This window comes from Etheostoma cragini, chromosome 8 (genome assembly GCF_013103735.1).
Source record: "Etheostoma cragini isolate CJK2018 chromosome 8, CSU_Ecrag_1.0, whole genome shotgun sequence".
NCBI lineage: Eukaryota > Metazoa > Chordata > Actinopteri > Perciformes > Percidae > Etheostoma > Etheostoma cragini.
Window position 1 is genome coordinate 23,523,980 of NC_048414.1, and position 10,525 is coordinate 23,534,504.

The 10,525-nt window shown below is 46.6% G+C and overlaps 1 protein-coding gene across 2 annotated transcripts in view; it reads left to right on the forward strand.

Moving 5' to 3' along the window:
- The window catches only part of kiaa1549la (KIAA1549-like a), a 220,819-nt gene that overhangs the window by 188,628 nt on the left and 21,666 nt on the right, over positions 1-10,525 (forward strand). For both annotated transcript variants that reach the window (XM_034878301.1, XM_034878302.1), the window contains one exon: positions 9,393-9,613. In XM_034878301.1, the coding sequence (XP_034734192.1) occupies positions 9,393-9,613 (221 nt within the window). The remainder of the gene's footprint in view (positions 1-9,392; positions 9,614-10,525) is intronic.

Genomic DNA, 10,525 nt, shown 5'->3' on the forward strand with positions numbered 1-10,525 from the left:
CAACACTCACCACCTGTCTGGAGGAAATAAAGGCGTGGATGAAACACAATTTTCTCCAGTTAAACAGCTCCAAAACCGGGGCAATACTTGTTGGCACCTCACATCAAGTCCAGTCATCCTCCATAACCGGCATAACTATCTCTGGCCAAGACATTCCCCTCTCCACAACAGTCACCAATCTTGGTGTAAGATTTGATCCACAACTCACCTTTGAAGCCCATATCAAAAACCTCTGCAAGATCTCCTTCTATCATCTCAGAAATATTGCAAAACTCCGTTCTACACTCACCTTAGCTGATGCTGAAAAACTGGTCCATGCCTTTGTCTGCTCCAGACTGGACTACTGTAACGCACTTCTCATCGGGATCCCTAACAAGAGTCTGCAGAAACTGCAATATGTCCAGAACAGTGCTGCTAGGATCCTGATGAGAGTGCGAAAGTATGACCACATCACACCTGGACCTTTGTCTGATCGGCGTAGCGTCTTCGTCGCTCCGTAGCTGGTACTGGGAGGGAACAGAGAGAGAGCTCTCAGAACACAGATCACAAGCAGTACTTCACGCAACACACTCTCCGAGGATAGCCGGCAGACTTTCCTTTACTTATCTGCTTTCTCGCGTTTCAGTCCTTCTCGGAGTGTCTATCTTAGACGCTTCTCCCATCCATCCACTCGTCTCAGCTACCGCTATCCTCCGTGTCTCTTTGGCTTCACTTCTCTTGCTTCGATTCTGCTCTGCTCTCCTGCTTCCCTGCTTTTCCGCCAGTTCCTCTCTCCGCGCTGCCTCTTGCCCTCGCCCGTTGCTTCCCCGTGGCTTCTCCGCCGCTTCTCCTCCGCTTCTCCCCTTTTCACCGCCTTGTTCTCACACACCTGCCCTCATCAAGCCCAGGGGTGTCCACTTGTGTAATTCTGAGCTTGTTAAGTCCGAGCGACAACAACAAACAGGGGGGAGGGTCTCCAGTCTCCATAAAGAAAACCCACCTAGAACAAGGAAATAAAGCCACCACAAAACCAAACATGCAATACAACAAACTCAAGACATGCCACAATAAACCCAAACAGAAAACACAGCAAACACATGCAATTAACCCAAACCAAAATTACAGCAAACCCATGCAAACATATTAACAATGTAATCGACCTTTGACATTTCCCCCCCTCTTTATTGGTGGTTGTCCCAACCATCTACTCACTATTATACCGAGCTGGGGGCAGTCCCAAATTTGGCCGTATAGAGCGGCGTATCGTCAATGGGCTTACTCTTTCTTGTTGGGCTGCCAATTCTACTGGAGGGCCAGGTGGTTGGTCCAATACCGGGTCTTGCTCCACTAGTGGCCGGCTAGGACCAGCTGCCACCCATCTGGGCAGCCAACACGTTGGAGGGGGCATGGGTTCAGTTTGCGGGGACACAGCAGGCTGCGGTTCCTCTGGTTCCTGTCTGGATTGTAACAGGTCCAATGGGCATGTTTGTAGGTTATTTCTATGTACTGTACGAGTGGGTGCCTCTTTACCTTCTGGCTGAAGCAGGTAGACCGGATGACCTTCTCTCAGGTGTTTCACCACCACATATGGTTCTGGGACGCACCGCCAATTCAACTTCCCTTTAGCCCTCCTGCGGAAGTTTCTGACCAACACTCGTTCTCCGGGAAGCAGTGGCGCCAGCTGAGTCCTTTTGTTATATCTGGTCCGATCCCGGTCCTGCTGTTGTCGCATTTGCTGGGTTACTGTCTGATAAGCCTGTTTTAAGGCTCTTTGGTGTTCCTTCACCCAACCCGACAGGGTATGGGGCTCCATCGTAGGCTTCAACCCGGCTACCCAGTCCACGGGCAGCCTGGCATGTCTTCCAAATTAATCCCGGTGGTACTGTGCAAGGTGTTGTTATATGCCTGTACAAGAGCGGGCAGTCGACTTGGCCACTGGGCTTGGTTTACTTCTTCCAAGGAATTCAACAGCCCCAGCAAAGTCTGGTTGAACCTCTCACATGCCCCATTCCCCTGCGGCTCCTTAGGCAGCCATAAAGCTGGCACAGTTCTTTCATTTCTGATGATTCAAATGCTGCTCCTCGATCAGTCAGGATACGCTCGGGGCAGCCGAAGATCTGGATCAAGTGGTTGTACAGGGCCTGGGCTGTGGTATTCGCTGACTGGTCTCGGGTCGGTACTGCAAGGGCATACTTAGAAAACAGATCCGTTATAACTAATATGTAGGGGTGCCTATCCTCCAGCCGCCCCAAAGACAGGTAGTCTACCCCCACTACTTCAAATGGGTAACTAGTCAAAATGGGTAAAAGGGGAACTTTTACCTCGGCCCCAGCCTTCGCACAAACGCATTGGGGGCAGGCTGCTGTCCACTCTCTTACGTCCTCGTTCATCCTCGGCCAATAGCAACGCCGTTTCAGGGTGGTGAGGGTCCTTTCTCCACTCGGGTGTCCCATCTTGTCATGGTACATCCCCCACACCTCCTTAGTTTCTCGTTTGGGGACCACCACTTGAAAAACCTCTCCTCCAATCCCCGTCTCCTGATGTAGTCGCCCCAGAATGTTATCTCGTAGCACCAGGTTATCCCATTCTCGCTGTAGTTGGTGTATGTATGGAGAGTCCTGGCGGTTGGTCTCCAAAGGTGGCAGCCCCTGCTCTTTCCGCTGTCGTATCAGCCTCAGTTCCGGGTCCCCAGCCTGTCGGTCTGCCCAGGACTGCTCCTCCACCACTGCTCCGCTGGTGAGGGGCAGCATTGGGTCCTGTCTCTCTGCCCCGGGCGGCTCCTCCACCACTGCTCCGCCGGCGAGGAAGGGTGTTTGGTCCTGTACTTCTGGCAACCTGGAGAGAGCATCTGCATTTTTATTTTGGGCACCCGGTCTATACTTGATGACATACCTAGAGTTTGCTAGTTGGGCTGCCCATCGCTGCTCCACTGCGCCCAGACGAGCAGTCTCCAGGTGGACCAGTGGGTTGTTGTCTGTGAACACAGTGAATTCAGCCCCATACGAATAGTCTTTGAATTTCTCCGTCACGGCCCATTTCAAAGCTAGCAGTTCTAACTTAAAAGAGCTATAGTTCTGATCGTTCCGTTCAGTGGGCTGTAGGCTATGGCTAGCATAGACAATAACCCTCTCCCTCCCCTTTTGCACTTGGGCCAATACCGCCCCCAACCCATCTAGGCTGGCATCCGTGTATAGCCTAAATGGTTGGGAAAAGTCTGCGTAGGCTAACACAGGGGTAGTAAGCAACGCCTCTCTGAGCTGATCAAAGGCCCGTTGGCATTCCGGCGCCCACGTGATTGGGGCATTTTTACTCTGTGTAGTCGTTCCGCGAGTTAGAGCATTTAAGGGGAGGGCTACTTTAGAAAAAGCGGGTATGAACCGCCGGTAATAGCCTGCAAAACCCAGGAAGGATTTTACCTGTTTCACCGTCTGAGGAATTGGCCAGTCCCTTACTGCAATAGTCTTTTCTGGATCAGTGGACACTCCTTGTTCACTGATGACGTGCCTTAAGTACGTCACCTCTCACTGAAACAAACGGCACTTTGTGGGTTGAAGCTTCAACCCATGTTCATGGAGACACCGAAACACCTCCTCCAGGTGACTCCTGAAATCGGGAGAGAACACAACCACATCATCCTAGTAAATCAGCAGAGAGTCATTTACCAAGTTGCCTAAACAACGTTGCACAATCCGTTGGAAAGTTGCAGGGGCTTTACACAATCCAAAGGGCATCCGGTTGAACTCATAAAACCCGAACGGCGTGGTAAAGGCGTTTTTTTCTCTGTCCATTGGATGCATTTCGACCTGCCAATACCCGCTTGCTAGATCCAAGGTAGAATACCATCGGGCAGCCTTTAGTCCAGTCAACGCCTCCTCGATCCGAGACAGCGGGTAGGCGTCTTTGTGGGTACACGCGTTCAGCCTCCTGTAATCCACACAGAACCGCCAACTCCAATCCTTTTTCTTCACCAGCACGATTGGAGCTGCCCAGGGACTTGCACTCTCTCTTACTACTCCACCCGTCAGCATATTCTGCAGCAAAGTCCTCAATTCCGTGTAGAGACTAGGGGGAACAGTCCGGTACCGCTCACGACTGGGGGGAGCTGAACCCGTGGGGATTTGATGTTTCACCACGCTTGTACAGCCGAAATCTTCATCGTGACAAGCAAAGGTTTTTGACCAGTTGTGTAACAAATTTGTCAACTCACCCTGTTGGTCTGGGGTCAGTCCATCTCCCTGCAGAGTCACTGCTGGGTGTGATCCGGTTGTGTCTTCCACTCCAGTGTGCCTCACCTCAACCTCCACCACATCCGCTGTTACGTTGTTAAAAACCAGCTCCCGTTCTCCTTGAATGTCAGTTGTAGCCACTTCTGTCACTTGGGCCAGCGGCTGTCGCTGGGGAATCTCTACCGGATACGGATTAGGGTTGCACAGCCGTACAGGGACCCTTCCATCACATATCACTGCCAACGTACGGCCCACGCACCACTCTGCACCACTGTCTGGAAGAGATTCAATCATCATGTTACAATCCTGTTTTTGGGCCCCTTCGGATACCTGTGTCCATACCAGCATTTCCGTCTGTGGTGGGATGATCACTGGTTGTTGGCGTGGTAACTTGACTTGGCCTTGGTAGGGGGGAAGGGACTCCCCTCCAGCGATCCGACGACACTCTGCAAAAGCTCTAAACCAAGCCTGGCTCTGAACAAGTGGCATGGTGGTCTTAAAAGCGGCCAACCCTGGATGGTTCCCTTGAGTAAGAGCAGACCACACAGGATTAATTATATTCATGCCAAGTATCCCTTTAGTGGGTCCCAAACACTCATTGTTCACTATTATTACACCCTTTGCCGGAACACAGATGCTTCCTATTCAACTCAATCGACAATCAACTAAAGCATAACCAATGTAGGGAATCTTCAGACCATTTGCTGCCCGTAGAGTCAACCAAGGGGCTTCAGTAGTGTTGGTAGAGCAGGTACCTGTCAGATACTTATTAAACAAAGTCTCACTCAGAAGGGTGACCTGTGACCCTGTATCTAACACAAATGGCACTGCCTTTTCATTCATCTTTATAACAACGCTAGGGCACTCACCGATCAATGCAGACCTCTCTTGTAACACCGACCCTTCCTCTTGTCCAACAGCCCCCACTACTTGGCCCTCAGTGGTAGGGGTGATTAAAAATCCCATCGCTTGGATGGTCTACGTGGGCACCAGCGTTGCATATGTCCAGCTTCGCCACAGCACAGACAGATGGGCTGACCCTCTGTATCCCACTGGTAAGCCGACCTAGACCCTTGTGGCCTTTGTCGCGACGTATGCGTTGGACCCGTTGTTGGTAGGTCGCTCAGGGCTGACGACGGATCCCTCGTTAATTGGGTCCTGACCTCTTCCATTAGGTTGGCTGAGAGGGTCTTCATCTGTTCTCGCACCTCGCCCATCAGGTCCTGCTGCAGTTCATGTCGCAACTGGCTTTTCAGTTGTTCCAAGTGGGGCCTTTCTTTTTGTGTTTGTGGAGCTACAATTCTCTGAGACATAGTAATCTCCTCTCCTTCTTGTAGTTCCTGTTCCAGTGCCCGTGCTTCGTTACAGACTGCACTGAAGGTCAGATGCTCATCCCGCCGGAGCTGACGACTCAACTCCTGTTTATTGGATCCGGCCCATAATTGGATAATATTATTATTGGATAACCCCACCATCAGCTGGTCCAACAACAAGTCCGCTCCGTCCTCTCTTACACCTGTATCTTGCGCCTGCCATCTGGAAAGAAATTCTCTTAGTCTTAATATATAAGCACTCACTGATTCTTCTGCTCGCTGTCTACAGTTAAAAAAAGCTGCTCTCAACTGCACTTTAGTGGCTGGTTTAGCGTTCAGGGTTTGCAACTGTTGTAATACTTTAGCTCCGGTATCCTTTTGTGCGGGTTTTACAAGTAGTAATTCTCGTTTAGCATCCTCTTCTAAAGCCCCCAGCAAGAAGTCTGCCTGCTGCTGTTAAGTGAGTCCTTGAGCCCTCAGCATGGCCTCCACCTGAACCCTCCAGTCTCCAAATTTATTTCTATCTCCAGTGAATTTTGGTATCCACGCAGCCCCCATAAACCATGGCATAACAAACTGAGCCATAACGGCTGGACTCTTGCTACCCCCTGCTGGTGGATTGTACTACTACCACCTGGTGTCTGGTCCATATTTTTCAGTGGAGCTGGTAATCCTGCTGACAACGCCAAAATGTCACAACCCCGCCGCGAGGAGGGGAGTTTTCCTTCTTTTTCTAAAAACTAATAGAGGTCTACCAGCAGTTAAAATCTTCCCACTGACAAATAGGAGACCACAACACAGCTTGGTCTAAATGTAATTCTTTATTCTATTCTAAAAAAAAGTTTAAGACTAACAACCAACAAGTATAAAAAAGACAGCAAGGAAGGGTTAAAATTCCTGTACTATACTAACTATGCTAAGAATCATGTCCTTATCGTTTATGTTTCAATGTTCGTTTCAGTCCAAGGCAGCAATGATGCAAACGGCAGCCACGTTTCACTCCCGGAAGCCTGGGTCCTTCTTCTCTGGTCGGCGTAGCGTCTTCGTCGCTCCGTAGCTGGTACTGGGAGGGAACAGAGAGAGAGCTCTCAGAACACAGATCACAAGCAGTACTTCACGCCACACACTCTCCGAGGATAGCCGGCAGACTTTCCTTTACTTATCTGCTTTCTCGCGTTTCAGTCCTTCTCGGAGTGTCTATCGTAGACGCTTCTCCCATCCATCCACTCGTCTCAGCTACCACTATCCTCCGTGTCTCTTTGGCTTCACTTCTTTTGCTTCGATTCTGCTCTGCTCTCCTGCTTCCCTGCTCTTCCGCCAGTTCTTCTCTCCGCGCTGCCTCTTGCCCTCGCCCGTTGCTTCCCCGTGGCTTCTCCGCCGCTTCTCCTCCGCTTCTCCCCTTTTTACCGCCTTGTTCTCACACACCTGCCCTCATCAAGCCCAGGTGTGTCCACTTGTGTAATTCTGAGCTTGTTAAGTCTGAGCGACAACAACAAACAGGGGGGGGGTCTCCAGTCTCCATAAAGAAAACCCACCTAGAATAAGGAAATAAAGCCACCACAAAACCAAACATGCAATACAACAAACTCAAGACATGCCACAATAAACCCAAACAGAAAACACAGCAAACACATGCAATTAACCTAAACCAAAATCACAGCAAACCCATGCAAACATATTAACAGTGTAATCCACCTTTGACACATGTTAATAAAATTAAAGCAGAACACATGCAGAAGACAATAGAATATCTGTTAAACACGTTTATTTCGGATCAGACGGCAACTGATTTGACACATGAGACTCCAGGATTAATCTTAGCCTGGCTGTTAGCCTGCTCTGAACCAGGCTAGCCGCAAAGAATTAATCTCCATGGTTACTTGGCTGGGCTTAATTCAATCTGGTTTCGTGCAACCGAGTCCAAGCTAAATTCATCCAGGATAACTTGAATATCCCGGCTTAATTCCTTATCCTAGTTTCGTGCAACAGGCCCCAGGAGACTTCTGGTAACCGTGGGGTTTGTTTAGACATAGTGCTTGGTAGAATGCGACCCGCGTTGCATCTCTGCCATCGGAGTTTTTTGTTTTTTTTAAACTGCCTGCTGGCTCTAACCAGTTTTTTTGAGTGTCTGAAACTTTCTTGCTGTGTCTTATAAAAAAACATAAAAGGCAGTTGCGGTATAAATAAATAATATTACAAATTAAGATACCCACACAAACACATTCCAACCCCCCGCCCCGGTCTCTTTCTCTATGTGTATCTCTTACTCACAGACACACACGCACACACACACCCACATTCCAACCCCCCGCCCCTCTCTCTCTCTCTTTGTTTCTCTCTTGCTCTCTCTCTCTCTGTATCACTTACTTACACAGACAAACACACTCACACATACCTGGTGTGAAAATAAAAAAGAACCAAAAAAAAGAAATTATCACACTGTTCACAGAAAAATTTAAAGTTAAAAAATTGAGTACATTGAGTAAGAAAACTCTTGTTCATTACATTTAACTTAATAATTGCAACCGCCTTGTTGTATTTATTGTTGCAGAACTTGTTATGTATATAGTTTGTTTGTTACCATGACAACACCATTGATCTGAAGCTCAATGCTGATGCTGTCATGTAAATAGTTTTCTAATCTGCAATAAATATAACAATTTCTGATCAACCCATGTCAATTGCATGCTAAAATAACATACCGGTTAAAGCCCCGCCCAATTCAAGACAACCCGACACGCTTCCGGGTTAAATTTGCCCACTTCCGTGTTAGGCCCCGCCCAGTCCGAGTACACATACGGATACAGATAATTCATGTGGTAAACAGATACAGATACAGATAATGCTGTCCTCGTTCATCCCTAATATTTAGTCTCGTCTAATGAAATTAACACTATTCTAGGGGGACCGCTAAGTGGAACAGCTTGATATTCAACCCCACAGTGAGAGCGTGCTATGCCCTTTTGTTGCCACAAGTTTACAGACACGTCTCTGCTGATTTGGTATCACCTGGGACCTAAGCCAATAAACTAGAGACCCACCAAACAAGTGAAAACATATCTCAAACATAGATTTAATATTTACAGTCTATCATCTCAAAGCAGTGGCACACCGTTTCACAACGGTGTACACCTTTCATCTTTAAGATGCAGTGCGTTTGCCCCTGTCTGCCACCATATAAAGTACATAGTACATACATACTTCACACTCATCGGGCATGATGAGCATGTCGTTTACATTCAAGCCTTTGTCAAGTTCACCAAGTTCACTAAATGCTAATTAATCCTATTACTGCCAGGGAAAACTTTCTGTATTCCCAGTATACCATAGCAGAGTAGTGACGCACCAAAAGGATGCCAATACAGCTTATTTGTACCATGGATGTATAATAATGACTGGACACTGTATTCCAAAATGGAAGATTCCAAAAAGGCGCCTAATCAATTCACTGTGTTTACTTAGTGATATGTGGCCAACTGAATGTGTGCGGTAGTGTTTCTCCCGCTGGTCCCGTCCAGACATTTTCATAGACTTTACATCTCTGCAGCTGAGACTTCGTTACACAGGCTTATTGTCCCTCAATCTTTTAACATAATATCAGACAATCCCCTCAGTGCCTTCTGGTTTTCCAAAGTTTGCGTTAGTAGAAAATATCATATTCAGGGTGTGACACATTTTCTAATTACGAACTGTAATGCTTGTTAAAAAATGTTGATTTTAAATCAAACTCAAGTCATTTCACTAGAAAAAAAGGACAAAAACCTTTTCAAAAGTGAAAAAGTTCATCAGAAAAAAAATGCTTTCAATTGGTAGCCTCTAAGTGGATAGAGCCAGGTAATTATGATTGCTTGAAATCAATATGGATTGTTTGCAGGCAAACCACGGTGGGCTGAAACAAAAGTCTGACATTGAGCACTACAGGAACAAACTGCGGCAGAAGGCCCGGAGGAAGGGCTACGGAGAGTTCTCTCTGTCTGAGGGTGGCGGCCATGGTTACAGTCACCATGAACCCAGGCACAGTCGGCACGACAACGGGGTCAAGGAGCCAATGACTGCTGAGGAAAAGAGGGCATCGTTTGCAGGATGTCATAAGAGGTATGTAGTACACAGTAGATACCAGAAAAAATAGGAGTTATTTTAATTTGTATAAAATTAAATGCAAATCCTCATTGAAAAATAGGAATGTTCCTCTACTCACAGCTTCATTGGCCATAACTGCATTTCCCTGGTGAAAAAAATACAAATAATTATCCAAAATCACTAAACAAGATGGCAGTTATGTAGAAATGTTTGACAGTCCCAAAATTAGAGGATTAACTTTATATGACATATTCTGGTTTTGTTCCAAATCTCAACTATTTAACTGCTTTAAGTGCTTTACAACGCTTCCCCAAAGAATTATAGATTAACTTTAGATTTGTAGATGTAAAACATAGTTGCTAAGCAACTCATAAGGAGTGATTAGTGATTGGTGATTTTTGGTCAGAACATAATAATAAAACATTACAGTTCTGTGGATGTCACAGTATGTAACAGTTTGACCCAAAACTGATATCTGGGATTCAAAATGCAGAAACACGACAGCATGCAGTTCTAGGGTGTTTATGTAAAAATGCAAAATTGGCCTAAATTAAATTATTCCTGCTCATTCTCAGTGTCCATCACATGTCACCTGTCATTTTTTCTTTGGTAAAGATGATGTTTTAAAATAAAAATTCTTTGTGTGAAATGTTGGCCAAAACCTAAGTTTATCTTCTATGTAGTAGATAACATCTAAAAGTTTATTTGCTACATATGAGATATGAGATAACATCTCATGCATATGAGATAAACTCTTAGGCCTAATTAGGGTGTTTTGAGAGTGAGAAAGCCATGCAGAATGAAGCACTTAGAGCATTAAAACTTATTCAAACTTACAATATTATCTTTTCTTTTTTTTTTTATACTTATTTTTTATTGAACATTTCTGAACCCATACAGTGGAGAGGCATCAATACATTCAACTTC